Source organism: Meleagris gallopavo, chromosome 9, assembly GCF_905368555.1.
Source record: "Meleagris gallopavo chromosome 9, MGAL_WU_HG_1.1, whole genome shotgun sequence".
NCBI lineage: Eukaryota > Metazoa > Chordata > Aves > Galliformes > Phasianidae > Meleagris > Meleagris gallopavo.
The window spans coordinates 17908093-17927885 of record NC_139412.1 but is presented as its reverse complement, the minus strand read 5'-3'; the positions used below and the strand labels follow the sequence as shown (position 1 = coordinate 17927885).

At 42.3% G+C, this 19793-nt stretch overlaps 2 protein-coding genes and 1 long non-coding RNA gene across 6 annotated transcripts in view; 2 read left to right on the top strand and 1 right to left on the bottom strand.

Annotated features, from left to right (window-relative positions):
• The first annotated feature begins 3591 nt into the window (after positions 1-3591).
• On the top strand, positions 3592-13475 carry TMEM185A (transmembrane protein 185A). Its single transcript, XM_085230601.1, has 7 exons — positions 3592-3791; positions 5292-5468; positions 6853-7060; positions 9863-9946; positions 10900-11076; positions 11420-11543; positions 12541-13475. Exons 1-7 carry the CDS (start codon positions 3754-3756, stop codon positions 12783-12785), a joined length of 1053 nt encoding a protein of 350 aa, XP_085086727.1. The 5' UTR covers positions 3592-3753; the 3' UTR covers positions 12786-13475.
• Positions 13476-16469: 2994 nt separating this feature from the next.
• LOC100548247 (protein EOLA1-like) lies at positions 16470-19224 on the bottom strand. Its single transcript, XM_003208490.5, has 2 exons — positions 18808-19224; positions 16470-16916 (listed from the first exon to the last, which is right to left on the bottom strand). The coding sequence occupies exons 1-2, from the start codon at positions 19070-19072 to the stop codon at positions 16699-16701; spliced, it is 483 nt and encodes a 160-aa protein (XP_003208538.2). The 5' UTR covers positions 19073-19224; the 3' UTR covers positions 16470-16698.
• Positions 19225-19312: 88 nt separating this feature from the next.
• The window catches only part of LOC104912220 (uncharacterized), a 65512-nt gene continuing 65031 nt past the window's right edge, over positions 19313-19793 (top strand). For all 4 annotated transcript variants that reach the window (XR_014884980.1, XR_014884977.1, XR_014884978.1 and 1 more), the window contains exon 1: positions 19313-19721. This is a non-coding gene — a long non-coding RNA (uncharacterized LOC104912220). The remainder of the gene's footprint in view (positions 19722-19793) is intronic.

The following is a 19793-nucleotide window of genomic DNA, read 5'->3' as shown; positions in this document are numbered from 1 at the left end:
TCTCTAACGGCTCTGCTCTACGTATTATGAGCTATTAGCTGCTTCCTCACAGCATCATAAACATTTGGATGGCATTGTGAAGAAGCATTTTGACTAATTGCTCGCATCAGGAAAATAAATGATTTTCATTTCTAAGCTATTAGATTTAGCTGAAAGGGGTTGAATGGAGGTGACTGATACCATAGCCTGCTGTCTGCTCCCCGTGTCATTTTGTTTTTTGTTTTAGTGGGCTTGACAAAAATGAAAATATATCCTTCCGTAGCCGCTTCTCAACTGCTCTGCTCTCTTTCTCTTGGCTCTGAAACCCTACAGCAACCTTGCAGATACTTATGAACTTCCCAGATACAAAATATCCAAAATAAAAGGCTATCTGAACAGGCTAAAAGCAAACTAAAGAAACTTAGCAGTCAGGAGGAGAGAAGAAAAGCATTTAATTTGGTCCTGAGTGGTAACACACTGACATTTGCCAGCTGCAAGGCCAGGCAGTGATTTCCCGGGGTACCTACACAGACATGCACACGAATGCACTCAGCGTGGACACCACAGTACTTGTGAGCCCTGGGCTTGGTGCTGAGTCCAGCTTCCCAGTGCAGCCTGCTTGCACTCAGGCATCTTCATTGTTCCCACTCGTACTAATGTACCAGAAGATTGCACAAAGGATGAGCAGGATGGTGAAAAGGAAGAATGCAGGGAAAACAGCTTTGACACCACAGGTTGTATGTCCCCAGGTGAGCGTGGAAGCTGGAGTGCAGCAGGGAGGCACTGGTGCATGTGTAGATTTGTCTGTGATGTATGCATGTTGCATCCCAGGGAGCACGCCAGCAGCGCCACGAAACAGCCCTGTGTGCATTGTCTTTTCTATGCCCACCTCTTTACAGCCCACCTTCATCACTCGCAGCAAGAACAACTATTTCACAGACAGAAACAACACACAGAATGTGTCAGACCTGGCAGCATCTGCTTAGCAGACAGAACTTAACCCTTCTTCTTGGGGAAAGTCCACAACCCTACAGCGATCTGAATGTTATGCATTTCTTCAGGAAGCAAAATAAATAAATAAAAGCAAATAAAGTGAACATTTTCTCAGCTGTGGCCCTGCAGGTTGGGTCCAACAGCAAAGAGCTGTTTTCCTTTTACCCAGTTATCTCCCCCCCTCCCTTTTATTTATTTATATATATTTTTTAGCTTCTGTCTCTATTTTCTGGAACTTGGGATTTATTTTCTAGTTCTACAATTCTGTGATGCTTTGTCACTTACAGGAATGATTTTGCTGGGCAGTCAGCCAACACTGCAACTGCAGAAGAAATCTTTCTTAATTTACTCCTATGGACCTTAATGAATATTATTAAAATACACATGCTGCTTTACTAAGCTTCTAAACTATTCTGAGTTAATTTCTTGTTAATATTATTTTGACTTTATAATTGCATCTGTCTGTGGATAATGACCACAGGTACTGCCTTGTTTAGTAGTTTATATGTTGTGAAAGATTTATTTTGTCTTGAATAAATACATTATGCATGTGTTCTCTTTTTCAAACTAGTATAGCTCAACATTTGAAAGAGCAGAATGAAAAACAAAGTTCTCATTTTCATTTCTTTAAGCTTTGTAACTTGTTTTTTTTCAGAAGTTTGTGTAGTGTACTGCCACAGGTCCTATTACATGGGACCTTTTTATCTCATCGGTATCTGAAGACTGCCTAGCCTTCATCCTTTCCTTTCCCTCTCCTTTCTTCCATTACGTTTTCACACATCTCTCTCAACCTGATTGCTTGCCAGTCTCCTCACACACCCTCCCTGCTACTATTACTTGTGTCAACTTGTCTTTGCTTTCTCATGTGCCCTGACATACGCTTGCCTTCTTGGAATTGAAAATATTATGCAGAAAGCTCCTGGTGTGGAAATATGTCAGGTATTTGTGCTGTTGCCAACAGGGTTAAAATTGCACCTATACTTTGCCATGGATTAATCACATTTTTTATTTGAACCACATTATCTGATGAATGTTGTCAGAGGCTACAACCAGCTATGGCTTTTAAGAAGTCATCACACTGCACATAAGTTCCTTAGCTGATATAAATTAGCAGCCTTGTTAGCATTTTTTGATTGATGAAGACTTAGCTCATTTCCTTTTCCTGTTTTTTTTTTTTTAATTTTTTCTTTTTAATATTCTTTTATGATGGAGCTAGAAAATTCTAGAGGTCAAGATACAATTGTTTTTTCTTTTGTTAACATTTCAGTTACAATGCAATCCTGATTATTGAGGAGGTATGGAAATCTTAAGTTCAGAAAGAATCATCAGATAACCTATCACAAGATAGACTCACAGTGCAAATCATCATAGAATCATAGAATCACCAAGGTTGGCAAAGACCTCTAAGATCATCTAGTCCACCTACCAACAATATCGTCCTGACCTGCTATTTGATTTCATAACCCTTGTTACTGTTAAACCCATTGACTTGAGTTTAATTAGCATGTACCTTCCAGACAGCACCTGAATTTCATTACAAATAAAAAATCTATTTCTCAGAGCAATTTGTTCCAGTAGCTAATAAGGTGCATTTATGGAATGGAAGAAGGGGAAAAAAAAGCTCTCATTTTTAATCTGAATGTATTTAGCTTAAGTTCTCAGCCTTCATTTTTGTTGAAGTTCTTCAGTACCTACTGTTTTCTCAGTACTTACACAACGTAAGCAATCTCAGTGTCACTGAAATACTCAGTTCATTAGGACATGTTATTCCCTCAGCATTTAATTACTCTTGCAGCTCTTATCTGTGCAATTGTGAATTTCAACCCGATTCAGGGACATTTAAACAGCAGATGTGATCACATCCAGAACAGAAATGAAAGCTGCCAACCTTTTCACAGAAACACAGAATGGCCAGGCTTGGAAGAGACCTCCAGGATCATGAATCTCCATCCCCCTGCCACATGCAGGGCCATCAACCTCCCCATTTAACACCAGCCCGGGCTGTCTAGGGCCCCCATCCAGCCTGGCCCTGAACACCTCCAGGGATGGACGGGGATCCACAGCCTGTCTGGGCAGCTGTTCCACACCTCACAGTGCTGGAACATAGTGCATAGCCATTCACAGCTATCACACCTCCGTTAAGAACTTTTGAGAGGAGCCTTTCCCTTTCGACGCTGCATTTGCTTTTCCCATCTGTGCATGCTGCCATACACCTACAGCAACGAGGAAATGCGTTGTACAACTTCCACAGCAATAAGCCAGAGAAAACGCCTGGAATCCTGCCCACAGCTGAGGTGCTACTGAGAACAGCGTAGTTAGGAAGAACGCTGGCAAAAATCCTGCCTCCTCCTCATCACTGCAAAGCCCGTTAACCACAATGCAGCCGGCTGGGCGATGCCGGGTGAAACGATCAGCTTATTTTCCTCCTTGAAATAACACTTTGACATCGCTCATCCCAGTGATGACGCCGGAGATGAATTTAACCCACGAGCTGGAAGCAATTTCACCGAACAGCCCTAACCACAACACCCGCTCTCAGCTCAGGCTCCGGATACAGGGCCGGCCCGCCTACGGCGCAGCGCTTCCGTTTGGCGCATGCGCAGCAGCTCGCCCGAGGCCGCCTTCCCGGCGGAGGGAACGCGATGCGCGTGCGCCGGGCCGGCTGCCCGCCCGGTTCCGGCGGGGCGGAGCGGCGCGAGGCCGGGTCGGGCCAAGCCGAGCGGCGGCGGCGGTACGCCATGCGCGGCTGGTAGAGCGCGGGCTTAGCGGCGTTGCGCTGCCATGAATCTGCGGGGCCTGTTCCAGGACTTCAACCCCAGGTGAGGGCGGCCCGGCCCGGCCCGGCACTGGTGGCTGCGGGGGGGCGGGGAGAGTCCGTGCGGCTGCGGAGCGGTGCGGGGCTGCGCGCGGTGCGCCGTCCGGGCGCGGAGATTGTGGGCGGCGTTCCTTTGTTTTGGTCCTCTGAACGCGGGGCTTCCGCTGCCTTGCCGGCCTGGCTGCGAGGATGAGCCCGGTCTCACCGGCGCTAACGTCACGAAGGATTGGTAAACGAGGAAGCCCGTAAGGTGCGCACGGGGCGGGCAGGCTGGCCGGGCCGCGGGGTCGCGGAGCGGTGCCGAAGGGCGGTGCTCGGTCGCTCTGTGCACCAGAGGAAGAGCGACGGACGTTTCAGGAAATGCGTTGTTGCGGCGATGTTCGACACCCACTCGAAAGTAATGGAAAAGCGGGGAAATGCGTTCCGGAACTGCGTGGGGTTTTGTTGTTGCTGAGTGCTGCTCCTTGTTTTTGAGGAACATCTGCGGTCCTTGTTCTGGGTAGAAGCAAGGCAGCCTGGCTTGCGGGGTGCTTTATGACTATGTGAGGAGGGTGAAAGCAGGAGTGTGAGTTGCGCCGCTGGGATGAAGGCAGTGCTCTTGCTCAGCTCTTTGTGAGCGTGCCGTGCTGTGCTATCCACGCTTGGGATACATGTAATTACTGGAGCGTTGCTGCAGCGTGACGATGTGCTTTATAAAGCAGATCCTCTGGTGAATGGCAGCGTAAGCGTGGATGACTTTTTTTTTTCCTTCCCGCAGTGTGAACAGGTTGTGTCCTGCGCAGTTATTCGTGTGATTCCTGCGGGTGCAGACAGCTCCTGTGCCTTTCCCAATGTTCTGTGCACATTTATTCCTTCTTAGATTGACTTGCTTGTGGAGTGTGCCATTGTAACTATTTTAAACTCACATGGAGGCCGTCAGCATTGCAGTGACAGGGTTGACTTGGTAGTCACTAACTTTGTCAAAAGCTTAACTTTTTTTTTCTATAACACTGCTTTCATTTAATGGACTGTAAAAGCAATCTGTAGCCTGCTGTATCACAGCATGTAAGAATCTTTTATCTTTAATCATTCTTTGACATTCAGAACAAAATTACATCGTTTTTGTAGCTTTGTCCAACCTATTTTTAGCTTACATTATTTGATTTCTATGAAAGAATGCATTTCCCCACAAGACACACGGCTGGCATGTTTCTACGCCTGTAATACACAGCTCTGGACTGGGTCCTTGTGGGAGGGAGCTATTTATAGGAGTCCATTCGTTATGTTTGTCATGAAGGAATGCTTTAGATGTGTTCTCTTGAAGCAGGGATTTTACGTGTGAAAGATTACATGTTATGTTTATGGTACAATCTTTGACTCTTCAGACCTGATCTGATTCTTTGTGAAGGGCTTGGAAAGACGTTTCCTGATAGGAATTGTCCTGTCCAGTTTTAGCTAGGATCGATTTACTTGTTCTTTACCAAATTGAGGTGCCTGCCTAAATTTCTTTTTGCTTGTTTTCTAGCAAATTTCTTATTTATGCCTGCCTGCTGCTTTTCTCTGTGTTGCTATCCCTACGTCTGGATGACAAAATTCAGTGGAGTTACTGGGCTGTATTTGCTCCGATATGGCTGTGGAAGCTGATGGTGATTGTTGGTGCCTCAGTGGGAACAGGAGTGTGGGCCCGAAACCCGCAGTATCGGTAAGTTGTGGGTGTTTGTTTTGCAGAACAGAGGGAAGGTAGGACTACTGAAATGAACCCATAAATAGGTTTTTAAAACCTGTAAGATGTAACATCCGGAAGGTTTGTTTTTAACATGTAGCTTGTGGTAATCATTTAAAGTGAGTGCAGTGTTATGTGGCTGTCTTCATCGTAGTTGCAACAGTTTCTCACAAGCTCCAGAATATTGTCTGTGGGAAGCTAAAACCTGTCATGGGGGAACTCATCTTTCTGTTTAAACATTTGAGAATTCTTCTCTTTAATGTAATCCATATAAAAATGTGTCTTTATAGCCCTAGAAATCTGCTATACTTAATTGGATTATTTTCTTAAATCAGCTTCTTAACTATACAGATCATTTTGAAGAATGTTGGATTTTTCTTCACCTTGATATGTAATCTCAGCGTACAGATGAATGAGTATTTAGTTATTCTTGAATATGCAGTGAAGATGGATTCTCTTTAGGCTAGAATTACATTTTGATAGGAAATAACCACGTAGTAACCACTGACATACACAGGCATGTAACATTTCCAAAGTGAGGTGCTATTATAAATTCCTGTTTGTTCTTTGCCAAAGGTGCATAACTGTGATATTTTAATTATCAGTGTAGACTAAAATAGCTTTCAGGCTTTTAAATGCACAAGTGCTGACTTTTCTGACAATCTCAGTGGGATGTGAATTTGAACATGCTAAGGAAAGGAAATTACCTTAAATCAAATGTTACAAATTCATACCACTTTTCTTTCTATGATGGATATAAAATGGAAAGTCTTATGCACAGATCTTGTTCTGATGCATTCTATTGTGTGGTTCAGGACTGTCTGATTTGCCTTTGTATAGGAAAAAAACATAGTTTGTCTGTGCTGTTATTATAAAGACTTTTAAAAAATAAAAATATGTAATATTCTGCTGGAATATGCAGATTTAGGTGACTAAAGACATTTTGTGGGGAAAGGTGTAGAGTCAGTGAGAGCTGGGGCAGGAACCAAACAGGTAATTTTAGACTTGGTTATCATGCACATTGCTAGGAAATAACTTGGGTGTTTAGTTTGTAACACAGAAATCCTGTTTTTTTTTATCTGCATAGATATTGAATCCTTAGAAAATTTTCAAATTATGAAAATTCCATTTGCTCTATCTGATTGTCTGAGTGGAAATAACCTTATTGTACAGCTTTATGGGGAGAAAGTCCTGTTTCTTCATCAGTGCTGTATTTTCCCAGTGGTGACTGGGAGTAAGACATATTTAGTTAAACAATGGAGTTCCCATCTCAAAACTAATCACCGTAAACAAAATGTTTTGGGCTGTTTGCAGAGCTTTCTCTTTGGCAAGTGAACTGAATACCTTCTTTACCTCTTTTTAGAGCAGAAGGAGAAACATGTGTGGAGTTCAAAGCGATGTTAATTGCAGTAGGCATCCACCTGCTACTGCTGATGTTCGAAGTTCTGGTGTGTGACAGAATCGAAAGAGGAACTCATTTTTGGCTTCTGGTCTTCATGCCGTTATTCTTTGTATCTCCTGTGTCAGTTGCAGCCTGCGTATGGGGATTCCGACATGACAGGTCCCTGGAGGTAATTGTTGTGGTGTATAAAAACTGGGACGATGCAAGATAGAGTTTCTTAAGAGTTCCTCTTAGAAAAACATAGGCTGCCTTACTGTTTTTGTCCTGACCTACTAAAATGAAAAGTTAGGATTGGGAATAATACCTTGAATCATCTCTTCCATTTATTATTTTTTTCCAACTACCAAATAGCAGTACATCTTAAGCCTGTCTTTTTATTATTGTATGCTGTAAGAACATGCCACAAACTCTGACTATAAAATAATTCAAACTTGGAAACTGAAGTTACTGAAAAATACCTGCACTGTTAGGCAGTTGAAAGTTTCTTACCTTCTTAATCAGTGTGATTAATTTGTAATTTGGGGATGCAGGCAGCAGGTATAAAATGATAATTTCATATTTTCTGCCTCTAGCTCCTTTCTTCTCTAGCTAGTTTCAGGAAATGCTTCTTAAACCCAGCAGAGACTTTTAAGAACTTCCCATGGTTATGGCAATTGTAGTAGCATATATGAACATCATTGAGCTCAGAAAAAGCTTGTTTTTGTATGTGATATTCATTAGTTATTCTTTTCCCTGTTTGCCTTTGCATTCTTCTAGTTGGTTGGTCTTATGCTGAAGCGTGAGTTGTGTGCGTGTTTTTACTTGTTTATACTTTTCAGAAGGTCAGTGTTAGAAAATTACTTTAAATCCTTTTTTCTTTTTTTAGTTTTGTTAAAGCAACGCCTACTTAAACAGTGCAGACTTCTGAAGTATGGAAGTGCTTGACACCTGTTAGAATGTAGTTTTTTCCCTCCCAACGTTATGAATTCCAAAGGCATTTATTCAGGAGAACACAGTATACATGTATGTTACTGAGCAGTAGTACACGTTGCTTGCCTCTGAGAAATACTTCATTTCAAAGATGGCTTATGTATTCGCACGTTAAGTAAAACAGAAAATGTTTTAACTTAACTACAGATATTCTTGAGGTTTGGTTTTGTTTTGTTTTGTTTTCAGTTAATGTTTCTGTTTGATCTTTGAAATGCCTACCCACCTAGGATTGGCCCTTAAACTTCAGGAGTAGCATCTTATTGAGTCTAGTGTTTCATTATGTTTGCCCGTGATATCAGAGGCAGCTGTGGGAAGGTTCAGCCTCTACTGTCACACCACCAACCAGTATTCTGTTCCACTTTGTTGCTGTGTGATGGATGGTAGCAGAAGAGCAGTCTTAGAAAATGCTATCTGACATCAAAATGTGTGTATGAGGGGCAGAATTGAATTCTTCCATGTGGGGAAAAAATGGCACGCATTGACATTCACTGGCACTTTCTGAACATGTATGGAGACCAAATAGTGGATGCGAGCGCAGTGCTGCATCTCAGCAGTAGCGACAGTGACCTGAAAGTCACTGAAGTTGTGTTCCAGACAGCCATGCACAGCTGTCACACCACAAAGTGAACAGCATCTCAGTCAGCTCATCTGCATGAATCAGTGGATCCTGACCAGCAGATTGTGTACAGAGTTGAATATTGACTGCAGTGTGTTGGAAACAATGGTCACAGTGTTGGAAAGTCACAGTTTATGCCAGGATGATCCCATGAATGCTGACACAAGAACAGAAAGAACACCCTATGCGAATTTGTTAGGACCTACTGAACCAATGCGAGTTCCCTGGATCGTATGATTACTGGTAACAAGACATGATGGCATTACTGTGAGCTACAGTCAAAGCAGCAGTCTGCGGAGTAGCAACATGTGAGTTCCCCATCAGAGAGAAAGTCCATGATGCAGCCCCTCAATAGATAAAGCAGTGTGCACTGTCTTTTGTGATAGGACAGATGTTGTCTTTCTGGATTTCCTGGAACCTGTATGGCCATCATTTCTGACCACCACATCATGATGCTGACTGAGCTGAAGGCTTGACTTTGCAGAGGCAGGCCAGAGAAGACAACCTTAGTCTTGCAACATGATAACACCAGGCCCCATAATTGTCTGTAGATTGTGGAGCTCATCACCAATCTTGGCTGGACTGTCCTAACACACCCACCAGATAGTCCATGCAAATTTGGTGCCTTCTGACTAACTTCTCTTTGGGCTGATGAAAGATGGACTATGTGGGCAATGTTTTCCTAGCAATGATGTAATCATAGCAACTTTGAAACAGTGGATCACCTTCACTGGTGCAGATTTTGACAAGTATGCCATGCAGGCTCTTGTTCGTCTCTGGCAAAAATGCATAGCTAATAGTGATGAAGTTGAAAAGCAGTGTTTTGTAGCTGAGAATTTTACTTTATCAAATGCTGTCACTGTGCTCTTTGTATCTGATGTATTTTCCATGGAAATAGTTATGAGATGTTTCTTTCAGAGCAATCTACGTGCAGCAATTGGGGTGCATGACAGGCTTTCATTTAATATTTGTAATGAAAACTATTGTTTTTCTATATTGCTTCACAAACTAGGTATCTTGAGAATTTGAATTATAATTAATTACTGAATTTGCATGTGGTCTTTTATTATGTATATTTCTTTTTCCTCAGAGCTTCGACTGGATTGCTCTTAATTAAAGATGAAAATTACATAGATTTAATGTATTAGTGCAGCAATTAAAATACTTTTTTTTTTTTTAAGACAGACTTCATAACTTTGAATTTAAGGACTTCAAAAAAAATCTATCGATATTTATTATCTAAAGAAAATAGTTAAAGTTACTTCCTAATTTCTTCTTTGTTTTTCCAGCCTGAATAACTTGGCTGTTTCCTTTGACAGATTCCTAAGTTGTCTTGCAGATAACCTTGTAATGCTAAGTGTTAACCAGTGTATCTTCTCTTTCTAGCTGGAGATCTTGTGTTCAGTTAATATTCTACAATTCATATTTATTGCCCTCAGACTCGATGAGATCATCAGGTGGCCATGGCTTGTATGTAAAGTGTTTTTTTTTCTTAAACTTGTTCAAATACTAAACTTTATATAAGTATTTGCTGCAGAGAACAGTTAATGTGTATGGTCAGAGTCTGTGATCTCTATTTTGCTTATTTAACAGTCCTCTGCTGAAAGTCTGACACCTCATTTAGTAGTCATAGGAGACAGGCTGTTCTTTGGATAAGGGCATAGCATTCCTTCCTTCAGGGGAAGAGAGGCATGCCATCAACGGTAATTAATCCCTGGCCAGCTGCTGGAAAAAATAAAAACCTCAACAAAAGTTCCCAGTTGGAACAGTAAACTAGCCAGGAAAATGACTGTTGACTTAAGAAATGTGTAGGTAAATATTGTGTGATAAATAACTTTTGTTATGCTACCGTGTGTCTAAATCCATTTACTGTGGTCACTATCAAAATATGAAACAGAAGATTTAAGCACGTGGTTTTAGAATACAGAAGTTCTATATCTGGATTTCTGCCAGATAAACTGCCATAAAGCTAGTAACCTGTCCTGATTATGATTGTTCTTACTATTTTCCAAAAAACACGGTGAAGGATCTCCTTTAGAAAGCTCCTTGAGTAAGTTGTCCTATGTAGAAAATGTTGAAGTCAATTTCAAGTACTGTTTGAGCCCACTCAAAATCACAGAAGTTTTATTCAAGCAGAACTATCTTCATTTTTGATTGTTTTGGCTTGATGGAGTTCACAGACCTTACTGAGGAATCCCAGAGACTTGTTATGAGCCATATCCATCCATATGACTTGTGAAGCTTTTTTGTTAAGAGATGAAATGGGTCGGAGGATTACCCTCAATTTTATTCTTCTTTTTTAATCTTAATATGTGGATACTTACTGTAACTTACTGTTAATTCCTTATATAAATAAATAAAGACTAATGAAAATGCATCACTGGGTAGGGCAGAAAGCAGTAAACTTCTTTTTTTTCTTTCAGGTTGTTTGCGTTCCGTTGTGGATCTTGATGTCCTTTCTATGTCTAGTAGTGCTCTATTACATTGTTTGGTCTGTTCTGTTCTTGCGTTCAATGGATGTGATTGCTGAACAAAGAAGGACACACATCACAATGGCTGTCAGCTGGATGACAATTGTAGTTCCACTGCTCACCTTTGAGGTAGGATGAAGTGTAAGGAGTCTTTTGTATCTTGTTCTTTGTTCAGTGAGTGATGAATATTGTGTGTGCTCTCTCCCTCTCTCTCTCTCAACTTGAAATTAAGATGCCCTGTTTTGTTTGGGAATAAATATTAGCTGCAAATATGAAGGAAAGCCAAGAATCATATTTTTGAATGTTTGTGTGTAAAATCTGTTTCACAACGAACCTGTGAATTCATATTTCTATAGAGGCCATTTTCCTTAAATTTCTGAAGCTAAACGTCCAAGATAACTGTATGTTTTAGAGAAGCTTGGAGATGGATATTACAAACTGACATTGTTTTTTTGTTTGTTTGTTTGTTTAGATTTTGCTAGTACACAGACTAGATGGGCACAATTCTTTTTCTTTTATACCCATATTTGTTCCTCTGTGGCTTTCACTGATAACTTTAATGGCAACAACATTTGGGCAAAAAGGAGGAAATCACTGTAAGTATGAATTGATGCTACGGATGTTGCAGTTAGGGGTTTTTTCCACAAGGCAGTGTAACTTAATAGGATTTTTCAGAGTTGAAAGGAAGCTGCATAGAACATTGTTTTGGGTGAATTTTCATGTTGTTGATAATTTGCAGCCAAATTAGTTTGGAAAGGCAGACATCCATTTTGTCTTTTGTTAGGGTTGTATGATATATGAAATAGAGCAGTTGGTCATCAAGTATAAGTATACAGAGTACAAGTATATCTCTGCAAAAAGATGGGTATGGGTTTTATAGGACCTTCTCAGGCAAATCTTTAATAACCTTAACTTGGTTCACTGAAAGGTCTGACTTGGTGGGGGCAGGCTGCTCAACACTGACCTTGGTATTCATTGACAAAAGAGTGCCATCTACTGAATCACAAGTGGCACTTCATTAAATGCTCTCTTTCAAATGTTTATGTAGAAAGTACATGATAAACAGAAGATGTACTGTTGTTTTAATCTAGAATAGATAATACTGAGGATGAGATACTACTGTCTAGCTAACAACAGAAGTATTTGGGGAATACTGGACACATAGCCTGACATATTAGTAAATCTATGTCATTGCAGCATCTCTGGTACTGTAACCTATGCATATCAAATGAAAATTGGCATGAATGTCTTCTCAGGTGGCAATTTTTGATTGCTGGGGTGATGCAAGGCCTTTCTTGATCTGTTTATTTACTGATGTGCTGCTTAAATTGACTTGTACTGGCATCTTGCTACAGTATATAGCTGTCATATGTACATATGCACGCACACTTGTGCATGTATCATCTGACCTGTAATGCTATGGTTGCTGTCAGTGACGCTGAGAAACAGCACTAACATACATTTTAGATTGCTAATGAAAACAGTCAAGAGAACCTAAGAAGGCAGATGAAGCAGTCTTGGTTTCTTCAGTTAACTTCTAACTCTGCTTGGCAGTCATGTGAAAGGTGGTGGTTTGTTTGTTTGTTTTTTTAGGGTGGTTTGGAATTCGCAAAGACTTCTGCCAGTTCCTGCTTGAAATTTTCCCATTCCTACGTGAATATGGAAATATTTCCTATGATCTTCATCACGAAGATAATGAGGAAGCAGAAGAAACCCCAGTTCCTGAGCCACCAAAAATTGCACCGATGTTTCGAAAAAAGACTGGCGTGGTCATTACACAGAGTCCTGGGAAGTACGTGATTCCACCTCCCAAACTAAATATCGATATGCCAGATTAAATGACAACAACCTGTTAAAACTGGAACTGGGAATCAACAGACAAATGCAGTTCATCTCATGCCTTGTCCCAATTAATTTAAAATAGCTTTTGCTTGATTCAGCAGCTTGGATCACAGAAATTGGAGATCTTGAAGATTGAGAGTTTTTCCACAGAGATTTTGTGAACCTTCCTCATGGTTCACTTGGCACACATGCCTGTATAGTATTTATATGAACATTTTAGCAGTGTAATATATTGTTTAAAAGTCTCGTCCTGTACAGTATAAGTATTATCTAAAAGTATTTTTTTAAAAAGCCTGTATGAAATGCCTGTTCTATTCCAAGTGTCTTTCGGGTTATAAATATACTCTCATTTTCCATGTCTGTGCTGAGTACTTTGTGGATGTCTTGATATATAGTACCTCTTTACTCTTTTCTTTGCTGTTCAGCCACAATCATTAGTTTAATTGTGAAAGCACCGGTGTGTTGTAGTTCTAAGGAAGGACTGGAAAGACTTTTGGGAGGAAATCGAATGTATAGCAGCTTACGTGATGTTTCTGAGTTAGCTATGTAGATTGTTACAAATTTCAATTTTTGCAGTGGCTTGGGAGTGAAGTTGCTTTTCCAGGTTCACTTTCTAACTCCTCCTGAGCAACATGTATGCCACTCTGTCATTAGTTTGGCTGCTTAATAAACTGTTGCCTCTTGCATTGTGTGCGTAATCTATGCCAGAAAGATTAGTTGCAGGTTTTACAGCTGTTGGTTAGCTGATATTTATATCTTAACTCAGTCTTCACTACCAACTTTTTTGTATGATGTCTTTAGTACAGATGATTAAACTGTTCAAAATAGGAATCGGTCCATGTTGGTATAGTCTTTGTCACTTTAGGAGAGACCTGCTTTCACTGGTATACTTGGCATCCAGCTGCTTTTGAGAAATTAGTCTTTGAAACCTATATTCCATTAAGTTCTACCACCTACCATCAGCTGTCTGTACCTTGTACTTCCTCTTTCCTATCTTTTAGTATGGCAGTGGTATAAGAGTGTATGGACACTTCTGTGTGTATGAAAGGTATTCATCTGAAAAGCTGCAAAGATCTTCCACTTAATTTCTAGCGTTGCAGCCCGCCTTGTTCCTCCCTGTGGACCAACTTCTCAGCTGGTGCCATTTGTTCCTAGTGGCCTGGCTAGCAGGATGCAGCCCAGCTGGTGCTGTAACTACCTTCTGCTGAAGAACTCAGCTAAGTTGAGAAAAAAATAGAGCTTTCTTCACCAGAAGGTTTGCTGGTCTTCTGAACAAGCTAGTTAACTTGCAGACTCAACTTCTGTCCTAGTACATGACAAAAGAGAAGCTTCTGGTACAATCTCAGGAACTCCAGTTGAAGAGGCTTTTCCATCAACCCCAGGTAAAAAGAATGTGCTTAATTCTAAGGAGAGCTCTACGGGAGCTGGTAGCTGTCCATCTTTATTTATTTTTATATATTTATATATATTTTATATATTTATATTTTTAAAATATATATATATATATATTTTAAGCAGCTCTGGAACCTTTCTGAAAACACTCCATTTCAAACTTCAGTGAGATGATAATGGACAGTGTGTGGTGATTTTATCCAGAACAGCTTAAAGAGGAAGTGCAAGTAAGGAGAGGGCCACTGGAAAGTTTTGAAATTGGAAACATGAAACATCTCATGACCTTCATCTATTGCGATTCAGCAGAAAATACTTCCAAGCTTTGGTGTGTTCAAAAGCTCTCTAGATGAAGCAGCAGCTGGGGGACATATGTCAGATCCTCTTCATGTGAGCTAATTTCTCAGAACACTGTTGTGTGTCACATTTATGTTCAAACAAGCTTTTTCAGTGTAGGAGCTGAGAATGATAATATGTGCCTTTTGCTTATCAGAATTTTTGAGGTTAGAATTCAGAAAGTCTTTCTATGCTGCTCAAACGCAGGTTGGTTATTTCCGGCTGCTCTGAACCTATGAATAGGAGAAAATGCTTCTGAAAGTTTTTTAATGAGATTAAAATTTTTAGTTATCATCTCTGTTTTTCAATCTTGAAATGGTGAGAGCTATCTCCTGTGCAAGTTTGCACCCACCCTTAGCAAGTTTGCTGATGATACGAAGTTGGGAGGATTGGCTGACACGCCTGAAGGCTGCGCTGCCATTCAGCGAGACCTGGACAGGCTGGAGAGCTGGGCAGTAAGAAACCAGATGAGGTTCAACAAAAGCAAGTGTAGGGTCTTACACCTAGGGAGGAATAATTGCATGCACCAATACAGGCTGGGGGATGAGCTGCTGGAGAGGAGCTCTGCAGAGAGGGACCTGGGTGTCCTGGTGGACGACAGGTTGGCCATGAGCCAGCAGTGTGCCCTCGTGGCCAAAAAGGCCAATGGCATTCTGGGGTGCATTAAGAAGAGCGTGTCCAGCAGGTCGAGGGAGGTGATCCTCCCCCTCTACTCTGCCCTGGTAAGGCCTCATCTGGAGTACTGTGTCCAGTTCTGGGCTCCCCAGTACAAAAAAGACAGGGATCTCTTGGAAAGAGTCCAGCGGAGGGCCACAAAGATGGTGAAGGGCCTGGAGCATCTCCCCTATGAAGAAAGGCTAAGTGAACTGGGTCTGTTCAGCCTTGAGAAAAGAAGACTGAGAGGGGACCTGATCCAGGTTTATAAATATCTGAGGTGTGGCGGCCATAGCAGTGAGGCCAGTCTCTTTTCAGTGGTACGTGGAGACAGGACGAGGGGAAACGGACATCAGCTGCAGCACAGGAAGTTTCGCACGAATGTGCGTAAGAACTTCTTCACGGTGAGGTGACGGAGCACTGGAACAGGCTGCCCAGGGAGGTTGTGGAGTCTCCTTCTCTGGAGATATTCAAGTCTCGCCTGGACGCCTACCCGTGCGACCTGGTGTAGGGAACCTGCTTTGGCAGCGGGGTTGGTCTCGATGATCTCTGGAGGTCCCTTCCAACCCCTACAATTCTGTGATTCTGTGCATTTCTCAGTGATGTTTCTAGTGCAGCCCAAATAAAGATTGTCCTTAATTGCTGCCAAAGTGCAAGTTAAGCTTTGGATAAAAAAAAAAGAGCATATTCCCTGCATTTGCCCTGTGTCCATAATAGAACAAGTGCCACCCAAGGAGAAGCAGGGGTGTTCTGCCTGCATGGGGAGCTGCTCCATTCTCAGCATCTCCGGGCAAGACGTGCAAATGTTCAAATAATCTGTCTTAATAAAAAGTCTTCTCCAGCTCTCCTATCCTGTTTTTGTTTGTTTGTTTGTTTTCTTTTTTAACTGCTTAGCTCCTAAAAGGGAACAGCTTCAGACCAAAACAAAGAGGGGTGAGCGTCACTGCCTTTCATTGAAGAGAATGTGTGGGCTTGCTACCAGGGAATAGTTTCATTTAGAAATGAAGAATAGTATGGTAATGCCTCTGTTTCATGTGAGAAATGAGTTCAAGATCAGTGTATGAGATTCATGCAATTCTTTAAGCAACTGTTTCCCAGTGGTGGTCTCTAATCTCAAATTTGAAGAAATTGCTTCAGATATAGCAGCTGACTGAGAGGTTGCTAGTGTTAGTTTTTTTTTTTTTTCTCTGAATACTTTTATATATATTTATATATATATATATATATATATAGCCAGATACACGTGCATCATATAACATTAGGCTGGAGTCATTTTAAATCAGAACACATTACCTCAACCATGCATTATAAAATGATGATTTATTTACACTTACATGTACATAAAACATCTAGTAGAACATCACTCATTTTCAGTCATGAAAAATGGGATCTTGATTATCTCTCTTCAAAATAGTAATTCTTCATGCAATTACTTTTGGAAGGAGTTCTGTTCAATTCACTGGTATTTAAGAAGGTGATCTGTCAAGAAGTTTGCATTCAGGCAGAAGAAAACACAGTGTGAGGCAACTCCTATGATTCTGATGGGATCAGTTCATCAGGGATGTTGACCTGCCACACTCCTCTGCTCCCTTTTGCAGGGATTGGTTCCAGAAGCCATCTTGGATTTGAAACAACAGTCAAGTATTTCTGTTCTAGATGACTGAGAACAGCTTTGTTTTCCAGCTCCAAAATCTTTTCAGGGGGCAAATCTTCTGGATACAGGGATGTCTCTCCAATGTCAATTAATCCTGTATCAGAAAAAGAAAACAGTTTGAGAAACTAGAAAAAAGTTTTCCAAAAGTAAATCCTCTCAGAGCCCATACAAAACTGCTAATTTATGCTGCCAGAAGAAGACTACAAAACAAGACTGCACACCTTAAACAAGTGTCGGCTGTTGCAGAAGACAGCTGGTGTGACTGACTTTGTAAGCTGAAGAACAGCAGAAGCACGCAGTAATACAGCTCAGTGATAGATAATTGTTAGAAGAAGCCTGCAACTAATCAGATAGAAAACTAGCAAAAATTTCTCACCTACATTTGTCCTTGAAACTGGTTCATTGATTTGTCACCTCCCATCAGGACTCCACTAACACCTTAAAATCATTAAGTCATATGGAAATTCCTGCTCTCTGGAACCCTTTTTACTCTTGTAAAATTTACTTACTTTATCACATGTTGCAAGAGGGAATTTCAATGTTGTTTAAAGATTAAAAATACTAAATTACCAAGGAAGCTTTTACAACTACTCAGTTTAGCATGCACTTTACATGAAGGTTATCAATCCACACATTCCTTAGTACCTAACAATTTTCAGCACCAAAGAACCAGAACAATCTTCTGGAACATGCGATAGAAGGAATTGCTAAAAATATGCAAATGAGAATGTGAGATACAGGGTGTGAAAACTTTATTGACACCTACAATAAGAGGGAATGTTCGACACAAACTTTGTGAGTATTCAGAGCAATAACGCACATTATTCTTCTTGTTGGAAATATCCAAATAATTTATCAAGACGGTATCTCTGATAAAGCAGATTTTATTCGCAATTGCGATGTTGGGCCTCCTGCAAGCAGGAGAGCACGCAGAAAACAGCTTTATATCTTTTATGCCCCATTACTTGACGCTTATCTCTTTCTCCCCTGGTTCCTCATTGTGAACCTGAAGTACTCAGCCAATCTTCCCGACACTCAACTAAACATACAGATACTGGCTAAACATCAATTTTTGCTAGCTAAGCATATGTCACTAATTAGTTCTCACTCTTGCTCATTCAACACTCGGTCATCGTTTCTGGGCATCTGCTCGTCCTTGCATAGAGATAAGCGTGCAAGGAGGATAGGGGCAGTACCCCAATGCCTGCCTGTTGCATCCCAACCTACCCACAGAGCAAGGCAAGCCAGCCTTGTGTAGAGGCTCTGGCTTCTTTGGTGTTTGTTAATTCTGTTTTTCTTTTGCCAAGGGTCTCTTATCCAAACAGAATAGCCCTACAATATGCTTTCTAGCCCATAATACTACACCTATACTATTTGGAACATTTAAAAATTATTGCAGTTTTGCAAGCAAGAATAAATCACACAATTCAGCAACTGTATTTCTAAAGTATGTTACTAACATATGATATTTCTACTTTTTCACATCAGCTATTTCTAAGGACCAGTTACAAAATAGAAACGCATTGTTCTCTACTTCTTCAGATCAATTCCCCTTTCTAACATCTAATGCAGAAACAACATTCCATTCCTACATTCTGCACAAAATAATTTAAGAAGCATCACTCTATCTTAACTTTGTACTACAGAAATAAAATCATTCACTGCCCAAGTAGTAAGACTGATAGAGCAGCTGTAGAACTGAAACAGAACTGATCTAACATGACATGAAAAGCAATGCTGTATCGTAAGTTCTCTTGACTGTACTGTACTGTAAAACGCTGCAAGATTTCATAAGCTCAAAGATATTAAAAAAAAAAAAGTGGAACTGCCCCCTGCCCAGAGATGCTCAGCTCGGGGAGCAGCAGCACTGCCCAGCACGGCTGGATGGCGATGCCCGGCCGTGCAAAGCAGGACGTACCCGTCTGAGGAAAACACGCTTAGACATGAAAAGCTTGCTCGGAAATGCACGGCCCAAAGCTGCCTACCTGCAATAACTCCTCTGCCGAACTGCTCCCCTTTTTCCAGCAGCTCTTGCACCTCCTGCAGCGTCATTCCCAACCTATCCAAAAGAATCGCCCTCCACGACTCATCCTCCCAGTCCTTAAGGGCGATATGAACAGCCACGGTGCGGTTCCGGTACTTGGCGAGCACCGGCCGCCAGCGAGTCTCTATGGTCTTGATCCGGTTTAAAACCAGCCCAGCGTAGGGTTGGCGGAAGGAAAGGCATCCGACCTTCATCTCTGCTTTCATCGGAACCCGCCGGGCTTCCGATACGCAAACACAGCCAGCAGCACCCCGCTATCGCCGGCCCTTACCCGGCCCTCATCCCCTAGCGGCCAGTCGCGCGGCCAGTCGCGCTCCCGCTCCGCACCGCGCTCAGGGCTGCCGGCGGAAGGAGCGGGGCGGAGCGGCGGCCGAGGCGCTGCCGAGCCGAGGCGCTGCCGAGCCGAGGCGCTGCCGAGCCGAGGCGCTGCCGAGCCGAGGCGCTGCCGAGCCGAGGCGCTGCCGAGCCGAGGCGCTGCCGAGCCGAGGCGCTGCCGAGCCGAGGCGCTGCCGAGCCGAGGCGCTGCCGAGCCGAGGCGCTGCCGAGCCGAGGCGCTGCCGAGCCGAGGCGCTGCCGAGCCGAGGCGCTGCCGCCTGCTGGATGGCTGAGCGCTGAGGGGGCTGCGAGAGCTGGAGGGGAGAAATAGTAACGTTTGCGCGCGGGAAAGTGACCGAGCTCGCCAACGGCAAATCCTGGTTGCAGTGGCTTTTAGCGCTCTGTGAAAACGCGTTCTAAACCACGAGAAGTCTCAAAATTGCGGGATCTCAAAGGCAGGAAGAGAAGGATGATCTGGTAGAATCGGAGATGGGCCGCTCTTTTAGCTGAGAAAGGCAGAGGAAGTTCATGCGGCAAAGGGTAAGATGCTTTTGTTCTGTGTGGTTGTTTGTAAGCGCTGTGCTCCAGCCAGGCTCCGCGCCGGGGTGCCGC